Here is a 26,061-nt window from a genome sequence, read left to right as displayed (position 1 = left end):
CAGGAAATGACCGAATTCCCTCGATGCCTTCGCGAGCGCGCTCCTCTCTCACGAGCCACCCGAGGAGAGAGTATTCATCGCGCGCGAGGAGGAAGTGCGCTCGGCCGAGAAGCCACCCCGTATATATCTCACCTCCGCTATCTCTCGCCGGTCTCGCGCGCTCGTACGCTACACCGAGCACACGTCCGCGTACGCCCTCCGCTCCCCCTCCTGCCCCCGCCTCTTTCTCCCGCACTGTCCCCGGGGCACCCTCTCTGCGCTCGGCTAACAACAATGCCCTTCTGCCATCGGGCTGCGACCCTCTAACCCGACACACGACACCGTTTGCCCTCGCCGCGACGCGACGCGCCGCGACGCGCAACGCGACCGGGTTGCCGATGCGGCCGACAGATAACTGGCTTCGCAGGAGGATACGGTGAAACGGTATACGATTTCCGTAAAGCAATACCCTGAAGGGCGAAATTAAGCGGCTGGCGTCCAAACACGAAGGCGGCCTCGCGACGACACCTGCTCTCTTTCTCTCTCCCTCTCTCTCTCTCTTTCTCTCGATCGGACTTGTGTGCTCTCCGTACCGGAACTACACGCCAAGTATACAAAATCCTCGGTGTCGGATGGCTTGAGAAGAATCCTGATTTCCGTTGTAGATATCGCGTGCACTATGTTGCCGTTCCCTCGGTAATCGAGACTGTCGGGCGAAGTAGGATTCGAGGAACAAGACGGCGATCGAGATTATCGCGGCCATACGTTGTAACGTGAACGAGGGACCTTTTTTTTCTCGTAGATAAATATGTCTGACATTTGTAGTAGAAAATATATAAATTGTTTAATAATAGGATTGTTATATGCGCCGCGTGTTTTTAATAATTTTAAAAAGTTTTATAATTTATTATTCGAATGAAAAAAGCATATTTTTAAATGACACGCCTTTCGTCCAGCATGCAGGGCATAATTTCCACGCTATCTACCGCTTTCCAACTCTTCCGATTTCGCGCCGTTTTCACATTACTGTGCACGAGAGAGGCAACGCTGTTAAAAAAGCTGTGTTACTTTAAACTCGCTATTGTAAAGAGTCAGAATTGACTTTCAGCGATTCGGAGTAAAATGGCCGTGAGAGAACGGGCCGACAAAGCAACAAGCGAGGGATGTTCTCTCTTTCTCTCTCTCTCTCTCTTTCTCTTTCGCCCTTTCCGCGACTATTCATATTATCGAATAAATCTTCAATACTCTCCCCCGCCTTTTCTGTTCTCCATCCCCACGCCCCTTTTTGTATTGTTCTTGAACGCGCAGCTACAGATATGGATATTGGAAGCTTATTGCGAAAGAATGATGAACTTTTAATCAATCGCAAGCGGAGCAGTCGGAAAACTTTCCGCATTTGCATTTATTTTTCATTACATTTGTGCATCCCGATGTAGTTTCATCGCTTCGCAGATAAATACAAGCGCAGCGGAGCTCAAAGAAAATTTCAAATGGTGAACTTTTCGCCGGGGAAAACAATAGATTGCAAGACAGTTAAATCGCATTTGAAATTTATATCTAAAATAAGATACATTAAACTTTTTATATTCTCCGCGCGATTCTTTACATTCGTGATGAATCGTCAGGAACGCAAAATATATCTTGGAAATCGTGCGCGGTGTCGGAGAAAACTTGATAGCGTACTATTTTTCTTCGTACCTTTAATTTTCCGCGTTGATTAATAAATATGAAATAAAAACTTGATTAAGATTATCGTTTTCAATTCGATCGGAGTTCGATGGCACAACGAAATAAAACAATCCGGAACGAAATAACCCGAGAGAAGCTCAGAAATTCGAGATTATTCGGTGAACTCCCGTGGATGACACACGTCACGATAATTCGAGAAACGTGTGCGCCGTGCGCCATGTATTTCCGAAAAGCCGAAATATCTGGGTCCGAAAATCGGATTATCGGCTCGCTAGATCTCTCCGCGCTATCTATCACTATCGTGAGAAAAATGGGCGATACCGCGCTTCGGTATTCCACTTGTATCGAGCGAGCGGCGATAAGCAAAACAAACGTCGCCGAGCGGTGTGTCTCGGCAATAATGGAATAACGATAGCGCCCGGAGAGCACGGCTGCGCTCGTCGAAAGGAATTCGTGCGCGAGTTCGATCTCCATCATCGGGCTAGGAAATTAAAAGGTTATCCGTAGAAACGAACGGTTATTTCCTCGGTATGGCGGGCGCGCGCGTTCACTTCGGAAGCCGCGATTGAAAATTCCGTGTCGGGAGACAGTAAATCGTCGAGTTAACTACATCGACTACCCTTCGACACGCTTTTCCCCCTACCACCCTCTTTTTTTCCATCCCTCTTTGTCTTGTTCTCTTTCTGTCCCTTTTGCAAATATCTGCTCGAATTGCAGGCGAACGGGATATCGCGGACAGAAAAGTAATGCTCTATCAGCCTTGCGCGCGCGTTTATTAGTGCCATTTTTTGCCGAGCCTTTCTCGCTCGCTTGCTCTTCCATTCTCTCTCCGCGCTCTTATTTGCCTAACGAAAAATGCCCGGCTGTAGGGTAATCGGACCTCTCGATCGGCCGCGAAATTGGCGTGGCACAGCCAGAATCGGATTTATCGTTGTCCGAGGCCCGGGGCCAATCGCAATGTGCCCGGGAACCTCCTCTTATCAGTAACGAAGATTTATCTGCGACGAGGCCCTGTAAGGTGTTTTGTCTCGCACTGGCGAATCCGCCATCAACTGAAAACGGACCAATCCGCCGATTCCGATCGATCATGTGAACGTAATCGAGCTCTCAGGTTATATTTCGCACTTTATAAACTGTGCTATTTTCAATAAATAAACTTTTAAATCTCCATGTTAGACTTTCACCAAAATATAAGAGAATTTTTTTTTTTTTAATAAATTTTTAATAATTTTTGAATAGGAGGATAAAAATATACGATGCTTCTTTTACATACGACGTTTGATAAAAGCGGTGGTTTTCCGGCTCATCCGCTGCACTTTCGTACAATAAAAGATACAAACGGTCGAGGAGACAGGAGCTTAATTTTATTTGTATAGACGACGCATTTCGAAAACACACGGGGCCATTGTGGGGATCCTCTTTTCACGGCACCTCTTCTCCCCCGACGCGATAACCATGCGACCGCCGGCTGAATCCCCGACCCTGATCGATACACTCGACTTGTTTATGCCGCGCGGGATGTGTACGTGGTTTTCCATGCGACGCCGGCATCCGCAAATGTAAAACGCCCGGCCATAAAACTCCACGGCGGACAGCTGCGATCGCGACTTCGCCCGGTCCGATATAGTAATGCACGTCGTGCTCGAGCGAAGACGTATGCGACGTTTCCCAATAACGCGGCGAAATCGAGGGACTGTCCAAATATTGTCGGGACGCTCCGGGTGGGTGTGTGTGTGTGTGAGAGAGAGAGAGAGAGAGGGGGGGGGGAGAGATTCGGCACGGGATTGACCGGTCCTCCATCTCCTTTTTATCTTCTGATTTAAGTCACGCGAGGAGAGATCCCTCGCCTGAAAATCCCCGGTGAAAGGATCGCGGGCAATCAGTGTCGGCGAACCGATGGCGCGGAAAGAGCCGGCCCTCCCGGGATAACTTATACGAGACATTCGGGTCTTTTTTCAGAAAATACTGCAGCTTCTGCCAGTGTACGTACACGTGAAATGTCGATTGTGGACTTACTGTTTCTCGGTCTTGACCACGCAGTGGTCCATTTTCACTTTTGCACGAGAAGCGTGGTGTCGACACGCGCGGAAACGATTTTTATTCAGAATTTTGCAAACCTTTGATTTCTATGACAGCTGTTTAAATTTTTTGAACAATTGTCGCACGAGAAATTTTTTTGGTATTCAAATGCATCGGCGATCAAACTTCGAGTGGAGACTTTAGACAAGTAAGGTTTATATATCTGGATTTAAAAGCAACGCGATTTCGTTATTTGCTCTCAAAAGTTTAATCGCAAAGATATCTTAATTTTTAATCACTGAAGATAATGAACGTTTTAATTGAAAAGACTCGCTCTCGCAATTTTGCATTACAATGTAATACTCGTTGCTCTCACTTAAAAATATCGATTTAACGTGGAAAATTAAAAAATATCGCATTAAAGAGCTTAAGACCAAACGAGATCAGAATCTTATTTTTCGGCAATTACCCGGAGTTTCATTCAGGAAAAGCTTAATACGCAGGACTTAATTAACAAGATATTCAATAACGAACTCTTCGAAAGTTGCGACCGACCGAAGATTCTCGCCGTAGGAAAAATCGATTCGCCAAACTCGTTAAGCAACACAACCCAGCTACTAATTCTCATCTTCTCAACTTCCCTATCTCTCTTTCTCTGTCTATCCGTGAGCGCGTACCACCCGTGCATACAAAATACGTACGTAAAATGGCGTATCTCAGTTAACAAGTGGATCGCGAGATTTCCCGTTCGATTTTCACGAGTGACAAAGGACAAAAGCGACGGGGCGATAATTAACACTTCCCGGTCTCTCCGCCTGAATAAACGACGTGTCGAGACGTCGCCCTGCGACAAGGATAAATAATTTACCAAACGGCTTCTCTCGGCGGCGACGAAACCTCCGCGGCAAACTCGAAATAATGCGCTGCCCGTTCGGATTTAACCCGTCTCGCAGCGAACCTGCGAGAAGAGTGGAGTCACCATGGCGACCCCACGATTTCGTCTCATCACACTATCTCATACGAGCGCCATGAGTGAACGAAGACCCTTCACTGAAGATGCTCGATGAGAAGGCCGCCTAAGTGCTCAGGCTTTGGGCTGAATTAATGATATCGATGAGCGATTTTCAATGACGGACGTCACGAAGAACGTTCCGAATAAATAAGGCAGCCGGGGCTTTTCGGATAATTTGCCCCGCATTTATTTATTATTTAAATGCCCCTGGGACGTAAAGCAGCCTCGTTTTGCAGGCAAAAAGTCGGGCAAACACACGCGACAGGCGCACACTGCGACAAGCCGTCGTATAAATTCTGCTTCGCAAATACGAGAAATTAAATAAGAATGTTGTTTCATTAATTATCTTTACTCACTTTTTATATTAAGTGAATTAATTATCAATGTAAAAAGTATGGAAATTAAATTTCATAATTATCTTCTTCGAGAAATGTGATCTTAATTAGAAGCTTATCTCTCTTTACGAAGAAAAAAGAAATTTATTAGCCGGAAAAATCGGGGGAGGTTAAGAGACTCTGAAATTTATCTGTGTAGTAACCTTGATTATTGTCATAAACTGACCTTCCGTTTCGTGAAGGGTGTCTTTGTACGCAGACAAGAGTTATACGCCCCCGCATGTGTGTGTGTGTGTGTGTGTGTGTGTGTGTGTGGGAAAGAGAAAGGATTAAAGAAGAGAAATTAATAAGGGTGGATTATACGACGGAAGTGGCACACGATGATAAAAGAGTGGAGAGCGAGTCTCTAACGCCGACGTAAAATTATATAACGCGACTTCTTCACCGCGCTCCCTCTCCTTCTTTCTCTTTCGCGGTACGCTCGTAAAAACTTTTCCCCTAACGTTTCACCGCGATAAAGATTCCTCGGCTGGAGATGATGCCGGGGAGTAAGATACCCTCGTCCGGTTAATGCGACATTGAGCACCAACGACGTTTTTTTCGACGATGAATAGCCGGAAAAATGAACAGCCGCTCGAGGTGGATTTGCCGGTTTTCCGAGCTGTCTCGCGCGCCGAGTTCGCTTGGTGGCCGAGTTTGCGAGCCGCATTTATCGGATAATGCGATAATGAGTGTGTAAAGTATGTCGGGAGCTTCTATCGCGGTTTTATCTCGATAAAGCATTACTCGGAACCGAAAAATTAATCTCTCATATATATCTAAAACAACTTTTCCAGATATTCAACATTATTGTTATTAACGAAAGAGGGTATATTAAAATTGAGCAAAATTCCTATAAGTCGGAAAGAAGCGCGAGAGCATCTCCCGTAGGAAAAGAGCGGAATAATTCGAGCTGCTTTAAGGGACCGACGGTGAAGGGTTATTCGAGCAATTCGGTGCTGCGCGGAACCGACAATTGCGCCATTGAAACTAATTAAGTCCCGTTATCGAAGGAAATATTTGCGGCCATTACCGCAGCTTTGGCCGCATTTAGCGAACGACAATGGAATACAATATGACATGGTTATGTATTGCGCGCCCGATAGTTTCCTTTGACCCGAGCAACTTCTACCCCATCTCAGGATATCAACTCTCAGATTGGGAGCAGGCTCGTGACTTTATTTATTCGCGACCGCAACGAAATAAGCTGGTCTCGTGCACCATCTAATCTCGGATACCCTCGGACTCTGGAGTGCAGCAGCCTGGAGAGGCTACTTACTCTCTCCCTTCCTCAGACATGAGAAGACCCCTGTCCGGGATTCGGCGACTCGCCAGAGATACTCGAGTCAGCCGATACGACGCGTGATTCACTCCCGCCATCATGATTGATTCCGAACTACGTTCTTCGAGTACGCCGATATATTTTTATTTCAAGTATGTTGAAGATTTGATATATAGATACTTATGTCGAAAAGTTTCCAAAATTTCTATTACTTTTTGTAATTTTTATTAAACTAATTCTATAATTTTTTCAAGCATCTAATCGTTGTAATTTAATTATGGAATTATATTCGCGTTGCTCCGGTCGTTCCATGGTTTTCGGGCTGTTGCAGCTTAACGGTCGCGCACTATGTTAATTTCCATCAGCTAGAAATGGCGGATCGACCGGGCTCCGAATGCTAGCCCGGGGGCAATTCCTCGAACGCGGAAGCGTAGCGTTAAAATGGGGTACTCGCGTGGGTCTCTTACGACGGGGAGTTGTTTCGATTGCCGAATCGCGCGGCCGCGTTCACTCCTGCAGAAACCGATCCAATTATCCGTTACGCCCGGGAGCGTGGACTGCCGCGTGAGCGAGCGACCGCTTTTATCGCCTCAAATCTGCGGCCCCGCGACGCCGCATCGACCTATCTGCCGATCGCTCGGTGGTCGGTACGATGATGACGTTGGCGCTGGCCGCCACGGCTGTGTATACGCGTTCGTTCGTTCGCTCGTCCGCCCTTTTCCATACCGCCGTGCGAATGTGATTTGTCGAACGGTTTACCCCGGGATTCGTGGCAAATCGCAGGTTCGGGTTCGACGAACCGGATCGCTGTTTACGAGCTGCGCTCGTTGCGTTCCCCCTTTCTCTCTTTCTTTCCCTTCCTCCCTGGCAGTTAAATCGACGAGGGGCAGCTTCCGCTTCGGCTTTATCATCGATGGCACGCGAGAAGGGGAGCAGCAAGAGTGAGAACAGGCCGACGGAAAGCGACCGGTTAAGGAAGCGAGCGAGACGGGGAGGAAAAAAAGATCGGACGGGCGAAAAAGGCGAGTTAGGGACGGTTGACGAGGGCGATGGCGCGCGCTCGCGCGAGAGGGAGAGTAAGACGGATGGATCGAGAGCGTCGGGGCGAGCGACGAGAAGGCCGAGAGCGTGAGGGCGGCGAAGAAGGTGAAGTTGAGGAGAGTGGTAACGTGAGAAGGAGGAAGTGAATACGACGAAGAGAGAGAGAGAGAGGGAAAGGGGAAGAGTGAAAGGAAAGAGATGAGGACACGAGAGCACACCGGGGGACTAAAGTACGCGCGACGACGAAGTCGTCGGGAAAGCCACTAGGAAGGATGGATCAAGGGGGAATAAGAGAGTAAGACCGGGGCTGTTGGTGGCGGGATGGGGATCCTGGGAAAGGGCGAAATAAAAGCGCACCGAGCGTGAAAGTAATCTCGTGACGCTAAAGCGTCCGCGAATGCGACGGGCTATAACCGCCGCTCGTAAGATTCCCATTGACGTTGCTGCGATATAAAGCAGTAGTTAGGAATGTCAGAGTCCGCGACGCGATGGACTTTACCTTTCGCGTAGCGACGTGTCTCCTCTCTTCTCTAATTAGAAGCCATATCCTTTTCTATTCCGCGGAATTGCAGGCTGCGACTTGCGTCAGCTGTGTGAGAGGCGCCGTTGAAAAGTAAACCGTTCGAGTTTATCAGCTATTTTTTTTTTTTTTTTTTTTTGTAGCTCGTAAATTTCGAACAAATATTTTACGACGAAAGATTAATGCTGATAAATCCTATAAAAGCGATAAATATCCGTTAAGTAAATCAAATAAAACGCTGTATTACTTACTGTAATCGTCGTACGGTCGTCGTAAAAATTAAGACCCCTAATTTTATCGCGCGCTCTTCGAGCATTAAGGGATTAATTAAACCTTTATCGCAGAGGCGCGATTCCCTAAGGGGAGAGAAAGACACGGTAAACAACGTAATTCTCGTTATCATTATACGTAAGAATGAATACAAGAGGACCGGAAAAACCGCGTGGTGAACGAGGAAGAAAGGAGAGATGCTGGAAAGCCGGAGGGTGGGCGGCGACAGGAAAGGGAAAAGAACAGGCCAATCCGGCCGAAAAACAAAGAGCAGGAGTGAAAGAGAGGACGGGGCGAGGGACGGGGGGGAGAGTTGAGGGAGAATCGCTCGGGAAAAGATACAAAAACAGAGAAAAATGACGAGACGCTGCGAGAGAAGGAGGAAGGACCGGCGGAGAAGGATAAAGGGATCACACAGGAAGAGGAAGGTGGCGCGCGAGAAAAACACGTAGTGTCGAGCGGGACAGAAAGACTAACAAAAGGGCGACACCAGAGAGCGCGGGAAGGTTGGGAGGGGTTGAGTGGAGGGCGGAAAAGCGAGAAAAAAGATCGCGCGCGCCCGCGCGCTGAAGAGGCGGTGCAGGGCTGCTGGAAAAATGTGGAGAGGAAAAGCCGAGAGGTGAGAGATAAAGAGAGAGAAAGAGAGAGAGAGAGAGAGAGAGAGATGGGTCGGACAACGAAGCGCGATCGGTGATGGAGGACGAGGGAAAATACAAAAGGACACGCGCTAACCGGGCTAAACGTATAAACAAATTAATTATATCCCATGGCGATACAGCGTGACTCGGGGATGCGGCATGAAACGTCACGTCGAACAATGACCGGTCAGTGTCGATGGTACGCGTGCAAACCCAGCGATAAGCCGGAGGTCGAGCGGCGATACCGTCAACAGGTAATCACAGTAACAGAAGTCGTCAATATAACGATGATTAAATGAGGTGCGCGCGTACGTAATTTCCGCGCGCCGCAATAAAACCCGCATTTAAAGCCGAGCAGATCTCCCTCCCTTTTTCTCTGTCTCTCATTCTCTCCCTCCCTCCCGCGAGAATTAGCGCTGATAAATCGCAGGCTATCTCGGTATTGTTAACATTGAACAACGGCACGAACAACGGCGAAATATGCGCATCGACAGCGGCAGATCTCGCGCTATTTTGAAATCGTAATTCTCCGTCTGTTTGCTGGAAACGCCTATTATTTCGACGAGTGCAAAACAAGGGCGGGAAGAAAAAGGAATAAAATCTTATCTTGATTCTCAGTAAATTGGGTTAGTCGGAATAAGTGAGTCCACTAATAAGTTCGAGGCTTTACAACGCGATATCTACGCTGTGTAATTCCGTCTTTAATGTCCCAACTTTATTTTGTCAGAGTTTCGGAGGATAATTTCTTTCTTAATGGCCAAACCTCCTGAACCTCTCTTCCATCATTATTTACTCCTTTCCACATAATTTATACTAACGAGTCTGCAAACAAGCGTAATCAGTATTAATAAATACATACATAATGCGCAGCCATTAAGTAGATGGTCCACTTTTGCATTTTCTCGCTTAGCTGAATACAACAACTCACATTGTCAACGTCGAACGACGTTGGTCTAATCTGGCGTAAAAGGAAAATTCCCCGCTAACCGAACAGTCGATCAAACGTCGAGAGCAGATTAAACGACGCGGAGGTGCGGTGGAGTATTAAAAAATGTGGCCAACACAAAAAATGAATCATGTCGCGCGGGAGCGATACCGCCGTGCATAGCCCGAGCTGCACGGTAGCTCGTAAAATCGCGCGCGGAAGACAAATCGACGAAGGTGGGCGCCAGGGTGAGGCGAAAGGGAAAAGGGCGAAGCGAGCGGAAAAGAGAGACAAATTGGAAAAGCCCGGGGAAAGGAACAAGTTAGCGGGGGCACGTCGGAAGCGATCGGGGAACAATGAGGAAGGAGAGTCCGAGCTCAAAGCCAGGAAACCGTGCGTCGGAAAGCGTCGAGAGGACGGGAAGAGAATGGGTGAGAGGAGGAGCGAGAAAATAATTGAGGGCGAGAAAAAGAGACGCGGAGACAAAGAGAAGGAGAGAGAAAGGGACGCTCACTTCGAGGGACAGTGCGAAATAAGCGCGTGGTAAACGAGCGGGCAGAACGCCTCAGAGTGAAGAGCAAAAACAAGAGGGAGAGAGAGAGGGAGGGAGGGAGGGAGAGAGAGAGGAAGAGGAAGAGGGAGATCTATTTATTATTCTGGAGCGCAAGTCTCGTCAGGGACTGAGATACCGGCCAAACGTGGCACATATAAAAATAACAAGGATGGCAAGAGTGTGCACAAAGACTGACCTCAGAAAAATCGTGGCGTTTCTTATTTACAATTTACTATTCGATCAATCTTTCTCGACAAAAATATCGCGATGTCAGCAATAATTATTGAATTATGAAGGAACGAGGATAACAGTGAATCAATTTTTACGGATATAACTTTATTTGCCAAAGAGCTGAATCCCTATTTCATTTTATTTTAAGAGAAACCTCTTGACACACATATCCGCATCATTTTTTTCATTTTTAGAAACTTATCCGGAAAAAAGTTATAAGAAATAAAGATGAATTCCTGTCAATTTTAATAATTGTTATAAGAGCTTTTTTCCAGGTTTAAAAGTTCGTTCAAAATTTCTCATCATTTTGAATTAATCACTTTAAACTGTTATACATAGAAATTTGACTTCCATTATATCGCTATTGTCGACTAATCCGAAATTGCTTTGAAAGATATATAAGGACATGTAATCGATCATAACTAAAATACTCAGACGGCATGTATGAGGGCGAAAAGTGGAAAGGGGTAAGACACGTGAAAGACCGAAAAGAGGAAGGTCGATTCGCGAGGTCGACGAGGTCGGAGAGGAAGCGGTGAAATGGGGCTACGAAAGGACACGAGGGGGAAATAACGAGTGCCGCGCTGCGGCACCAGCGGCGCCGCGGATATATGATTCATTCGGAGTAGCGCGTTACGAATGATAACTCATGCATATTGAACGGGGGCGCAGTGGGGGGGTCGGATTGTGTTCCGTGAGTCAGTGAGCGGTGGCGGTTGGTACACGCGTCGCAACGCGAGACGGCGACGACTGCCGCTGGCAACCGACGGCAGGAGGACGAGAACTGCGACGATGGGATACGGCGGTTAGGAACGGCGGGATGGCGATGACGGTGACTCGAGTTCTCGATGAATAAGAGCGAGAGCGCGGGGGAGCGCACCCCCTTTTATCACCGGGGAAACGCTTTGGCCGTCGAAAGAGAGACGGCAGAATTGGTGCACGCTTCCGACCCTGCGGCGCCGTTAATTAGGTCGAGCCCGACGTCGACACCGACGACGATAGCAACGACGAGGATGATGACGACGCAGACGACGCGAGCGAGCGGGTAACGAACAAAAACCAATTTCGACTTAGCTCCCCGCGAAATTTCGACCCGCCAGTTGCTTCCCCGCTAAATGATAATATTTGGTTGCGTGATCTCGTCTCTCTCGCTCGCTCTCCCGCATTTCCTCTCGCGTCCTTTTCAGTAATTTCCCGGTTCTCGCCACTGCCGCTGCTGCTGCCGCTGCTGCTGCCGCTGCTGCGGAAGCCACCGTCGCTACTGCTGATGCATAGGATACACGGAGGAACGAATTCAGCGTACGAATAAACGCGCCCGAATTTTCCGCGAATAACTTCGTCGCGCTACGCGCCTTCCGCTTCGAATTTCGAGCGAGTCTCTCTCTCTCTCTCTCTCTCTCTCCTTGCCTCCTGTCATCGTTCGCATAAGAAATCGTTTTCCTCGCCGGGCGCGACTTGAATTTTGGCATCTCGCACAAAGACCGCGAGTATGATATGAAAAGCACATCTCCTTTCTTCTCGGAAAAATATCTTTTCAAGATTATCCAAGCTATCTCATTTAAATATCTTATATAAGCTAACTTTTATAAATAGATTTTTTGGTCAGCGTATACATTTAGCGGATTTAAAAATTTAACAATATGAACATTTATAATATTACACGAATAAAGAATGCGCTAAAATCCTGGAAGAAATTGCGATGGAATTTTTTTTCCGCAAAAATAGCTCTTCCCATAAAACATTTTCAGGCACTTTCACGAAAACATTTTTATCAAAGTCATAAGAATCGACATTGTTTGCGATGTTTCAAGATTCCCGCTGAAAAGTGTCGCGTACTCTGCTTCTGCAAAAAAAGAAAAAACAAGGTCCGTTCGAATAAATATCACGCACAGTATTTTTGCATCCTCGTTTTTTTTGCTTGTCGTCGAAATTTCACCTACGCGAACTTTCGCGAGAAAGAGAGAGCCGCGAATGATAATATTTTCGGCCGTGCCCGGTTTTCGCAATGAGATCTGCAAGTAACTTCGAGTTTCTCGATAATAACGAAATATATGGGGAGGGATCCTCTTTTTTGAACAATGCACTCGGCATACATAAATAACCAGAGAACATTTTTTTTTTTCGTCCGCCCTCTGCCCGAACAAGGTTTATTCACGCTCCCAGCGCAGGGACGCCTCTGAAAATTTCGGGAAACTTTCCGAGCGCGAACTTGGAGTCACCCACCTTCCTTTTTTTTCTTTTCTAGCGAACAGGCAAAAAAAATCAGTTAATATTTTGCCATGTATTCACGTCGCGTACTCAGTCACGCTGGAGAAGCTTACGGTTTATCCGTTAAAAAATAACGTGTACGATATTTCATCGAAGCTCCGGGAGTTTGACGAGGGCACGAGAGAGAGAGAGAAAGAGAGAGGAAAAGAGGGCGGAAATTTTTCAAAACGCGAGTTAAACCTACACGGCTCAACGAGACGATTGTTTCGCGAAGGAAATTGCTTTTTTTCGCAATTTCGCGAAAACGCGTTCGACTGCCGATCGATATTATCTTCGTTCCCGGGAGATCATCTAACTCGTTCCATGACGAAATTAGAAAAGTTTATTCGAGATCAAATGGTTGACAATCGATGCTCCATGACGAAGGTGCATTTCCATGAAAAACAAATCGCTTACTTGGAACGGGTGCAGTGCACGCGACATCAAATAAAAACGAATTTTCCGTAAACACGCTTCGCTATTTTTATACTCGTCTAAATAAACACTGAAATTTGATTTTCGGCGCGTGTTATTTTTTCGGAAATAGCCGATTCGATTGCAATGAAACGGAGGGAAAAAATACGATGCAAATAGCGCGCTGTCATCATTGCCGTCAGTCGCGCGTGCGATCGGCTAAAGCAGTCTTTTGCGGCGTAACAAAGCCTCCGTCTCGCAATTAATAAGCGTCGCCTCGCCGGCCGTAAGCTTCTCAATAAAAGTCTTTAGCCCTGTGACGTCTTTAATTAAGTCGTCGTCGACGACGACAACGACGACGACGACGACGGCGTGGAGCGAGAGAAGCGCGCGCGCGCGCGCGCGCGCGAGCTTCTCGCGATACTTTTTCACCCGACCCGTTACTGTAATGAATCCAACCGTGATCCCATATTAATTGGCGGCTCGCTGCGGCGCGACGTTAGCGAGGAGGGAAATAAAAAGCCCGAGACTGTAAAGATCAAGTGGCGGTCGCGCGAGAAGGAAAAAGCGAGGAGGAACGAAGAAAGAGAGCGGGAGAAAAAAAATACAAGAAAACGTGCTCCTTTATGCGGAGAGAAGTTGCACGTTTAATCCCACGTAGATTTCCGTGCTCGAGAGCGAGAGAGCGTTGTATAAAAGAACGGGGGGTCGCGAGGGGGAAATGAGGGAAAACGGCGGGAGGAGAGGAGGAAGCGACGAACAGAGAATACAGTGTATTCAAGAGACGATGGGGGTGGTGGGCCTTTTATGAGAGTCGAGTGCGTGCGGTCGCAATTGCCGTTCTAATGCCGTGTAATTCCTCGCGGTTATTTACGGTGATTAATAAAGGAGAGCCGGGAAAACGGGCTGGAATTAGCGGAAAGTGCGCAGCGCACCGTCCGTCTGTCAGTCCGTCCGTCCGTCCGTCCGTTCGTACGTCCACCGAGAAAAGCCGACGAGATTGCGATCGGATTCAGCGTTTTATGATGCCCGACGTTATTCGGGAGGATTTCGCTCATGGAAATGTCTTACTTATGCTCTATATTACTACTGAAATGTGAAAGCCGGAAATCTACATTTATCTACTCTAATCTACATTTATCTTTGCTCTAGGACATTCTTATTTGTGATTTTAAAATTGCGCTGCTTTAGCATAATGAATAAAAAATGTTTGTACGTCGTGAATTATTATTGAATAGTATATATTTAAATATAATTTAGAATTTATTCTTTATTCAGAAATATTCCTGATTATTGATCGATTAATTACTTAGAATAATAAACGATTGGTTTATTTATGCAATTAGAGTAAATTAGAATTGCATATATCACACAAGAACTATTTAAATAATATTTCAATATTGCTCAGGATTAAAATTTAGTTGACTAATTAGAATAACAAGCGATTAGTTTATTTATAGTTGGAATATATTAGTTGGAATAAAAAAAATTGTTCTGAAATCACGGGAATTGATCCCGACACACCTCGGTTGCGCTCGCCGCCGCTTTAAAGCTCGACTCGCGCCACTTCGGGAACAAACGCGGAAACAAGGGAATGACAGGCAAATAAGAATCGCACGAGGGAATATCGCGAGCGGCTGCACAAAAGCGGGCTGGCAGCCAAGCCCGGGCTCGAACACCGGTTATGCAACTCGCTGAGTCGCGCGCAAGACGATTAGGAGAGAAATACGGAAAATTGGAAGGACGGGGCGGCGGTGGCGAGTGAGAGGAAAAGCGGAAGAGGGGAGAGCGGAATTCTTTGAAGGCACGGCAGCGATATCCATATTGTAAGCCCGACCCCTCGAGCCCCGCCGCTAAGCCACGCTCGCGAATGTGGCATTGATATCCCCGCGAGAGGATTTTGAAGAAGGGAATAGCGGCGCGAACCGCGCCGTAGCGGCGATCTGAGGCGGTCCGCAAAAATAAAAGTGCCTTTTCATGTCAGAGCGCGGGAATAAAAGATGTCCCGTTTCCTTCCGCGGGCATGGCCCGACGACCTGGCATCGGATACCGTTGCGGCAGCTCTCTCGGGGTCTTGTAACATTCGAGTGAAGGCAAAGAGAAGTAAAAAACGTGTATAAAGATATTGTTAAGGGATCGCAATATCAAAATAAATTGGAAATAATGCTGGGTTTATAAATAAACAAAAGAGAGATTAAAAAAACTGCGAAATGAAGTTTGGGGTTGAAAATCGTGAATTCGCGGTAATATAGAGTGACCAGGACCGTTGGTCAGTTGCAAATATTATGGCATGGATTGAAAAAAAATAAAGTTGCTTTAATAACAATAACGGTTTAATAACAATAACGGTACTACGAAAAAAAAATGTAATCCTTGCTGGAAATATTTTGTAAAAAAGAAATAGCGCTCGAAAATGAATTTCATAAACTTCATAGCACAATTTAAAGTTTCATAAATCGAGAATGAAGACCTTCTCTTCTCCGTTGTGCTCTTTAAAGTTGAAGAAGCTACGGAATTCGCTGTCGCGAAAAGAGACTGCAAGATTGAGGCGGTCATGCCGGTACATTAATTCCTAATACCCGGCAGGACGTCGGCGTAAGGAGCATTAAAAAAGGAGGAGGAGGAGAAATGAGAAAGGTAGAAGAAAAGGAAGTATGGCGAAAAGGTCAAACGGCCCTTAAGAGCGCCCTTTCGACGCGCGAGAACGTCTGGCGACGCAACGCGGATTTAATACCCCGTAATTCTTCGCGGTTACGTAAGGCGATTAAAAAAAGGATATATACAGAGAGAGGGAGAGAGAGGGAAAGAGAGAGAGAGGAGCACACGACGGAAAACGGACGGCGGGCGTCGACCACCGTCGACAGGGTGGCTGGCAAACGGGTCAACGGAGAATTACATAAAATGCGATCCTTCGCGAGCAGAAGCGCGCGCGAATTCCGATTGATTTAACCGCCGAGAGCGACCACATTAATTCTGCGCGCTGCGTAAGACGTGGAAAAATCGAACACGACGCGGGGAAGCAGGGGAGACACGATCCGCGGACAGCGAAAAGGTAATTTGATGAAATATCGCGGACCTTCGGGCGCCGCCGGCAGACGACGCGAAAAGTCGCATTAATTTAGGGGCGATCGTAATGTCGGCGCGGGGGAGAAGATTATATTCGAACTTCGCCAATCGTCCTATATATTCGCCCTCTCGCCACACACAGCCTTCTATTTTCTTAATTGCCGCGATGATTACGATATCTGTCATCGGAGTCTGTCATCTGATTGTAACATCGATGGAAGAAGATGACGCGAATTTCGCGAATCGTCGCCGACATAATTAATATTCGCCCGCTATCTTTTTACCTCCTCTCTTTCTTTTTTTTTTTTTTTTTATTCTTCTCACTCTCTTTTCTAATTGCCACCAGATGCATCCTGCGCTTACGTCGTGTTGCTCAGATTACCATTATTCTTTCTATCTCAAAAATTATTCTTGTTTTTACTGCACTCGCGGACGGCTTTATTTGTAATTCATTTTCATCATTTTTTAAACGAGCTTTACCTTCATCCCGCTCATTCGTTAAATAAAGTGATTTCGCTCGATCTTCAGACTGGCTCGCTTTTTCAGCGATAAGTGCGCATTCATACTTAGGGAGTAATTGAAAGGATAATTACGTTTGTATTTTTTGTGAAAATACGCTTTCATTCGCAGTTTTTTCTGAAGCGAAACGGAGAAGACATCTCGCCTTTCACAAATTAAAAATTCAGCCACTTTATCGTCACGTAGAAAATTACGATTAATTTTTATCAGGCGGGACGAACCGCCGTGAAATTTTCAACGACTTCTGCGAAATCGAAGAGTGCAAAGGGGAAGCGAATTGCGAAAGTTTTTCGCAGCGTTCAACTCGACATTCCGCTACTTACGTCTGAAATGTACAGCATGGATATCGCATTTGCCGTATTGCGCCAACGTAACTATTCGTCGGCGTGCGCGAGCGTCCCGGGGAGTTATTACTTTACTTGTGTACCTTTTTCGAGCGCGCGGGAACTCTCGGAACTCAGCTCGCCGTCGCGAGCATCGTGGGATTTCAAACGTCACGCGAGGATCGAAATTTTTCTCGTTACCGTCCCGCCTCGTTAAGACGCGCCCCGCGATATCCTGCGAGCCATTTTTTAACCGGCGCGCTCACTCGTTAATTTCGCAGCGAGCTTTAGGACGATACACACAACGGCTATAAATAAAGTGTCGGAACGATGCGCCGTGTATTTCGAATTCCGGAAAAGGGACGCACGGGACGGGCGGAGAGTAAGAGTAAGAAAGAGAGAGAGAGAGAGAGAGAGAGAGAGAGAGAGAGAGAGAGAGGAGGGCGACTTGATGCGAACGCTCACAGGGGAGGGCAATTCCGGCGATGTCAAGCACCACCATCAGTCTCTCGCCTTGAAGTATTCCTGTCTTCGAGTGCATCTCTCCACGCGAGCAGTCGTAATTCAGTTACGCTTGCCTGTAATTGTTGTATACTCAGAGGACTCAATTTTCGAAAGCCGCAGTCGCGTCAGGCAGATACCGTTAAAACGTGTCGCTTAATTTGTCGCGCCCGTACCGCTCAATACTACATTACGCCGTTAAAACCAACAAATACCTGCAATAACGCACGCGCGCGCGCGAGCAAGTACTCTACAGCTAAATTACGCTAAATCTAATAGATAAGGGAGGCTTTCACGACGCGCTGTATTAAAGCTTAGGTTTAGGTGCACTTGTTTAACTTGTTAATTGAATTTATCTGTTTTTATCTACAAAGGACGAAGAATTGTAGATTCGTATTATTCTTGTTTCTAATATTTGCGTTTAGCAAAAAGATAACTCGTAGGATAATAAATGGGCGCGATTTAAATATTTTTCCCTCGAAATTTTTAATTGACGTATCTTTTTACAATTTCGCAAACTGCAGGATATAATGGCGGGGCTATTGTTACAGACTGCATTACGCCAACAGAGCCGAACAACGGCGCGCGTCTAAATGTTATTCTATTTGATTCGGTAGTTATTCCACGGAATCGACGGCACGTCGTACGAACAATGGAGAAAATGGGTTTAAAAACGGATCGAAGTTTATCTACGCGTGCGGCAAAGTTGAATAAATTCGCGCATAACAAATAACGAATAAGGGACAAAGCGTCGTGTTCGCGCACGACGAAGAAATATTAAATAAAATGTTAATTCTTATTGCATTAATGAACGAAATATAAAACACGCCTCTTTTGCGCCCCTCTCTTTCGATATTTCTCACAACCTTTCGTTCAAATAAAACCGTAATAAGAATTTATTCAGACAATGCCAAACTCTCTGGCGCGCGTGGTTGCATGGTTTGCGGAGGCACGTCGAATCTCTCGCGTTTTACAAATTTTTTAGATTCTCAGCCGCCAGCGGAGAGAGCGGCCTTCGGTATCGGATACGGCCGTCGCGACCGCCACGATCCCCCGATAATAGGGTTAAATCGGCGGAAATTTATGGACGCTGACCCTTCTGTGTACGATTCATCTCACGACGCGATGAAAAAACGGGAAAAAAGCACGGCACGAGAGAGGGCGGCCCCAGCGCACGATCAAATTCATTATGTTCGCATATTTTATGCAGCGGCGGGAGGTCGGAACGCGCCGAAAGTTTACGTTAAATTAACCGGCCACGCGCTACACACGGCCTCATTGCGGAATGCATCCCGGAGTAGGACGGAATCGCCTGGGTATCGGGTCGTTAAAAGGCAATTTGTTAAAGCGGTCTTTTCATACTGTTGCCGTAACACGCAAAGGTATTTTTTTCACTCGGAAGAAAGAGAAAAAGAAGCAGAAAATGGAAACCCTCGAGTCGCGAGTGTTCGATGTCGCGTTGGTTAACGCGAGAGTCACGTGATGCCAGATTACATGTCTGTCGCTCATCAGCGTACTTGGGAAAAATTTCCTACGATATTTCTTACACCTTTGTAATGGCACGTCGCGTAATAGCACGTCGGGATATTTTCTGAAAAGACTCAAGACACTCGGATGACGTGTGTCATTTAATTTTATTCGACAGCTGCTTAATGCGACATCAAATGGATACGTCGGATTAGTCGATCCTCAGAGATAATTCATTGCGATAAAATTGTGACAGGTGATGGTGAATTTCTTCGAAAATAACCGGAGTACTGAAACGTCATCGTCGTTTAACACGCAAGCCACGTCGCGAAGCAGAATTATACGAATCGGACAAAAGAGTTGATATAATTTATACGAGCGAGGAGACAGCGAGAGCGTGCGAGCACTCGCATTATTTTATATTAAATCAAAGCGACGCGGCGGTCCATCGTAACGGGGGAATGCCGGCAAAAAATGACGAATCGCGTCCCGTATCCCGGATATTAAAGGCCGGGGGCTTCATCGTGACCTCGGAAGTTTTATAATAAAATAACAGGGCCGAGGGACATTTATTAAGGAAGTTGCTCAACGTCGCGACGCTACGAGGCATTCGCAAAAACCCACGACGTAGATAAGCAAACCCGATAGATTTCCGCACCGAATGTTTCTCATCGGTGTAAATCTACAAAACATTTAATTTCACTTTTTTAACTTAAATCAACAGAATAAAGGTATTTTTATCAGTTTCGTTCCATTTTAATAAATACAATTGTTTAAAGATATTCATCATTGCTTAAAAGTAAAATACTGAATTCTGCGAGACAGAAAATAATTTCGGGATATACAGGATAATGCAATCAATTATGTTTACGATTGGAATAGATTTCTATCAACGAAAAACCAATAATTCCGTTAGCGCCGACCGTATTCGATTTCCGTTTAACGCGAAAATATCATTCGAGTCGATCGCGTTAACTTTGACGCCGCAAATTGACGGTTTAACCATGTTTAACTATTTCTGGAAATGAAGAAAAATACATCAAAACACTTCGTACGACGTACTTCAATATGTAATTTCTTTTTAAATACGAAGATGTGTCACGATATGTCACACTATTAAATATTTTTCAAAAATACAATAATTAATCGTTTCGACATATCAGCAATATCTCAGATATCTTTGCAAAATCCTGTTTGCACAATTTTGATTTACATCAGTCTGACGGAGCGTCGATCTATCGCAGTATCACAGCTTCCGCGAACGAGTTTAGCGCCAAGTTTCGCGTTAAATGGAGCGTGGAGCGCGGGCCGAAAAAAAAAAGGAATGGCACGATATCGATATAGCGCCCGATTCTCGATATAGCACGCGCTTCCTTTATACGGGCAAATACGGCGCAGGCACGCGTGAGAATCCGCCCGTTTGTTCGGGCGCGCGACGCGATCTATCGGCTCCCACAATTATCCGTGTCACGCATCGTCACATGGCCGTAATGCAGTCCGTCGGTGACGTTTATTAGTGTCCGGGCACAAAATTACAATCGAAAGGAATCTAACGGGACATAGCTGTAGAATTCTAGTAATTTGGGCAATTCTCCTTCGTACATCAATTTGCCCACTTTGATTTGTTGCGACAGATAAAAGTTCTTCTCTCACTTATTAGTTAAATTGCTTTTAATCTTTCTCGTTCGAGATAATAGAGTTTTCAGTGCTAGAAACAGTCTCGGTTTTTCCGCGCTATTGTCCTACTTGCGCATAGGAAAATATGGTCACCCTGCCAGAAAGCCGTAAGCCAGTTTCTCCTCGTCTTCGCAATACGCGGGCGTAACGAAGCGCGGGAATTATTTCTTATCCCTGTCGTTCTCCAGAAATTGCACGACGCGCGGTCATGGGCGCCGAGAGACAGTTCTCTCTTTCTCCGGCTTTCTCTCGACTGAGAAAAAAAGTGCAGTCGAGAAATACCGCTTCATTATAATTTTCATAGAACTCGCTTGTTATGGAAGGCAGAAAATTTTACTGTACACTATTAGCAGGATAATTGAAATAATCATGAAAGGGAAGCAACGGAGTTGAGAAAAATTCCAGCGACGCCCATGCTCGTACTTATTCTCTGCGCTTATCCTTTGTGCTTATCCCTTGTACTTATCCTCTGTCCACGTAAAGGCGGCAATCAAAAGTACATTTTCACTTAACCCCCGTCGCACTGGAAATTCCGTGTCCCTCTCCCACCGGTGCTTTGAAGCGGCTTCGCGCTCATATCGACGCCTTCCATTAAAATTTATAGGATGACTCAGAACCGTCTGTGTGTTGTCGAATATTAAATTTAAAAAAAACAGCTTCGTTACTTAACTCTTCTAATTACGTTCTGTCCGCCGGCGAGGATCAGAATAATAAAGTGCGAATTAATTAATTTAATCTCACACAGACCAATCGAGAAAGATTTCTCTTTTCTAAAAAAAAAGAAAAAGAAATTAAAATAAATTATCAATTTCTTTGAGATCTTTAATCAACCTTTCATCATCCTTCTACTTTCGAAATTTCTAATTTATTACGAAGCTTCCAATTTATATAGTTTACGGCAATTTTCTTTCGTTCTGAAAATATTTTGTTTGAATAAATTATCTTATTTTTCAATCAACAATATTCAGCGCAGTCGAAAATGATAAAGTCACACGTGAACATTTAATTTGTTACGCTCGCGAGTAAGAATGTGTCAAGAAATTAATACCTTGTTTATAAACGTCGTAGCTGTCGTCGTCGTTCGCGGCAACCACCTGTTTACCTGACGTTATCGTCATCATCGTCCTCTTCCTCTCCGGTTTCGTCGGCGCGTTCGCCGCAGACTTCCTCTCCTTCTCTCTATATCTCCTTTAACAGGCACAACGGTGTATTCTGCGGATTATATACTATTCTCGCGGAATATTCCCGGTGATTCAAGTCGTCAGTGCACATCTTCAGGAAAAGGAGACGACGACGCGCCGCGCCGCCCGCTGTCAATTCCTCTCGCGGCTCCTTTGATCTTTCTCCCTTGGAGTGACGTCACCCGAGCATTTCGCAAAGGGGGATCGCGATCTTCCCGAGTTGCGCGCCCGGGCTTTGTCGTTTATTTGCCGTCAGGAACCTCGTCGCGCGCATCCCGAGCGATTCGCTGTGAATTTTTAAACATTCAAATAGCAACGCTATTATGAGATAACTGCATGTCGCTTTACACACCCATCGAAGTGGCGACGCTATCATTGCTTTCATTTGTGAGAAAAAGACGCGTGGAGAGAAGTCACTTGTAATAAATAACATTATTAATAAATTATATAACACATAAATTATATAACATTATTAATAAATAACATTCCGACTTTAGATAATTTATGTGATAATATTAATTGTAGAATTCTATTCTTTACTCTTCCGTTCATTTATTGTGATCTGAGAAGAAAATTTTTTCCACCGTCAATTTTCTGTACTTTGTTTCTGAAGAATTATTCCAATACACAGCGGAGCTAATTAAAGAACTCAGCGCACTTGCAATCCAATGCTTATTTATAAATTGCAAGCCATACATTTATTGAAATAAGAATGAGAAAAAAATTGAAGAAAATTAATCACGAAATCGGATTTATATTAGTTTTCTCAGATCTATTAAAAAGACGGATCCGACTGTTGCATTGCGCAATCTGTAATTCTAGGTCGCCATAATACATCTGGCCCCGTTGTTATTCTAATTAGAAACTGCTATTAGCACGCCAACTAACATTCGTTTTCAACAATAGAGCGAAATGTTCGGCAAAAACGACTGCGAAAACTATTGTTCCAATTATCCGTGTCTAGTTTAATTTCCTTAAGCAAGACCTCTTGCCGTGGAAGCGCTTCACATTCGCGTAACGTTCAACACAAGTACTCACATACATACACACACACACACACACACACACTTACTTTTGCACGCCTTTTCTCTGATCTCGCCTCTGCCTTATGTGTGCTTGCAGAAACAAACGGCCTGAGGATGCTGGAGCTGATGGTGCCGAAGTACGTGGTACGCGGAGAAACTATAGATCTCCAGTGCAACTTTAATCTGGACGGCGAGAAGTTGTATTCGGTCAAGTGGTACAAAGACGGCAACGAGTTCTACCGATACGTACCGCAAGAAATGCCACCTGTTATGGTGTTCAACCATCCCGGCGTCACGGCGATCGTAAGGATTTCTCCAAACTACCCTCTGCCCTTCGCGTTTAGTTTCGGTAATGAAATCGCGGGCGAAGAAACGAGGCGAGCCCGTAATTTGTAACGTCTAGAGCTTAGAGATCACTTTATATTAAAGTGGATCTCACAAAGAACATCGGGCTACCTTCGTAAAGAGTTCGCTGCGGGAAAGTAGATTTGAGCGAGATTTATTTTGGCTTTGAATTTCACGTTCTTTTTTTTTTTTTTTTTTTTTTTAAGTTTAAGTTAGAGTTTAAGTCAAGTTACAACTTTTTTCTCGTTCTCGCGCCAAATCCCCCATCCGGTTTGCGTGCTTCGTGCCCGATGTGTGAACCCAATTGATCCTCGCGCTCTGCCGTAAACGCGACCCAGGGGCGATTCGAGTCCTGGGAAAGAGAGAGCTCCTGCCGTGTGCTGCACACGCTGTTTTGATTCCGCGCGTTTCGCCCGAGCCGCATCGTTGCCGCCTCGGCGTGTATCCGGCGGAAGTGCTCCCGTGGGAACGGCACCGTGATTGGGCCGCTTTCAATCACGCACGGATTCCTTAGACGGGCGCGTCAATCGAGAAGTTAAAATCGGAAATCCCGTGGAGCGACGAGACTAGCCCGTGGAAACTCCGCGTTTCCATATTTGTATCGTTTAAAAATAAATCGCGCACGTTGTGCTCGCTCGGGTATTTTTCCAATTGGAAAACAAATATGAAGGCGAAATGTAAACTAGCTCAGGAATACATGCCGAGCCGAGCTATCGTCGGTAACCGAAATTCGCTCGTCGCACGTATTCCAGTCGCGATGGAGACGGTAATAAAAACAGTGGACGACGCGAGCCCGGCGGTAATAAAGATCGTAAGTGGTGCATTTTGAAAATTCCGCTTCGACGTTTCTGAGCGAAAAAATATTCATGCGACGGGATCGTAAGCGCTCGCTTGCGAAAATAAACTCTCTTTCGCTATCTGAGTAAATAGGCGGCGCCGTATATAGCGGAAGCGAGAGCGGGGCTTTTCCCTGTGGGATTTCCATTTTGGGCACTCGCGGCCAAAATGGCTTTCCATTCACGTCAAGATCTTGGATTAACGTTGCATTACACGTGCAAGCGGTGGATGCAACAAAGGCGACGGCGACCGCGGCCAACGCGATCTTCGTCATAATGTGCCTTGATATTAACATTAATCACCGAGCGCCGAGAGATTGACGCCCTCGGAAATTATCCCTGTCTACCCGGCGGTCGTTATATCCGTTGTTTATAATTACATCGATTAGTATAATGAATCGCGAAATGCGCCACTCCCGCGCGCGCGCGCGCGCGAAGATGAAAATTGCGAGGATGCCGACAACGATGACCCGGGGTTTGTCCTCCGCGTTCTTCGCGAAACTAATTTAATGCCGGGCCGTTGTTCGTTAAGCACGTCATCGTCGGGAGCACGTCTGAAATTGCCTTTCGTCGTCATCGCCGTCGTCGTCGCCGCCGCAAAAGATAACGCATTACAAATTGATCCTGAGAGGGAGTCGCCTCCTCCTCCGAGCGTTCTTCTGGGTTAATGATATTTCCAATAATTTCAATTCCTCGCCGAGTATATCACTCGCTGGGTTTTCCGCGCCATTGAGTGATACGGAAAAAAAACTCCGGTTTTCGCCGCTCGCGACGTGAAAACTCCGCGGCGAGCTTTTCGGAAGTCTGTACAAAGAGGAGAGGGCTGATGGTGATTCACTGGACCGCGGCGGGGAAATTTTTGACGGAAGTTGTCGGTGGGAAGTTCATTTTACCCGAAAGACGAATATACGAATATATCCTCGATTTTATTCGCTCATCCGTCGAAATTTCGAGAGAGGCGAGGTGAAATCCTGAACTCTTGTCCGATCAATTCTCGGAAATAATGTTGTACAAACGTGAAATTTATTATACATCGTATATTAATGGGAAAATATTGTAAAAGTTGCAATATAACATTAAGAGATAGTATTAAGATGATAAACTCTGCGCATAATTTTTCAATTAAAATAATTATTTATATTAAAATTTAACTCCGTTAATTTACTTGGAAAGTGAATATTTCGTAAAACAAGTTCGGCAGTTGTTCACATTAATTATTACAACGAGCTGAATGGCAACGTTTTCATGCAAGATTTTCTATTTCAGGTTCACAATTCTACCGAACGACTGGTCGTTCTTCATTCCGTGAACCTCATGAGCTCGGGACGCTACAGATGCGAGGTTTCGGCAGAGGCGCCGTCTTTTCAAACTGTTTCCGACCACTCGGATATGATGGTAGTCGGTGAGTAGCACATACAGCAAATTTATATTAATTAAGAGGGTCTGTATTTTGAAAGAATTGTGCAATAACGGCGATATCCAGCCGCCGCGAACTTGGGGGAGGGGGGGATATTGTTGCGCCGTTGATTTATTCCCGCGCGGCTATTCTTTCCCACCGATTCTCATTATCCGAGCAAATGTTGTTGTTATCGTGATCGACCGGGGGAGAAAAAACTGCGCTCGGCTAATCGTAATTTTATTCATGTCCGAATTTCAAGCCATAAAAAGATTTATCTGTGTAGTCCCGGTGAAACGCCGGAACTCGGGGACGGTTTAATTCTGAGACAAAGATTTATAACGTGCCGTTTAACGGAAGGATTTCGGTTTCGTGCTCAAGAAGAAGATAGATTTTCCACCGGCGGATTAGGAATTTTAACGACTTTGAGGATTTTATAAGCCACTTAACGCGGGAATTAAAACGAATCGCAGTTCCAATACGTCCGAAAGAGTTAATTACGTCGCGTCGGTTTTTAATCCGTTCCGCGAG

General features: G+C 45.8%; 1 protein-coding gene across 3 annotated transcripts in view; it reads left to right on the top strand.

Moving 5' to 3' along the window:
* Positions 1–26,061, top strand: part of LOC105672015 (uncharacterized) — a 177,037-nt gene that overhangs the window by 145,123 nt on the left and 5,853 nt on the right. For all 3 annotated transcript variants that reach the window (XM_067358572.1, XM_012366676.2, XM_067358524.1), the window contains 2 exons: positions 23,051–23,256; positions 25,401–25,536. In XM_067358572.1, the coding sequence (XP_067214673.1) occupies positions 23,051–23,256; positions 25,401–25,536 (342 nt within the window). The remainder of the gene's footprint in view (positions 1–23,050; positions 23,257–25,400; positions 25,537–26,061) is intronic.

The sequence above is a fragment of the Linepithema humile genome, chromosome 1, assembly GCF_040581485.1.
Source record: "Linepithema humile isolate Giens D197 chromosome 1, Lhum_UNIL_v1.0, whole genome shotgun sequence".
NCBI classification, from domain to species: domain Eukaryota; kingdom Metazoa; phylum Arthropoda; class Insecta; order Hymenoptera; family Formicidae; genus Linepithema; species Linepithema humile.
This window is presented reverse-complemented; position numbering and strand designations above follow the sequence as displayed.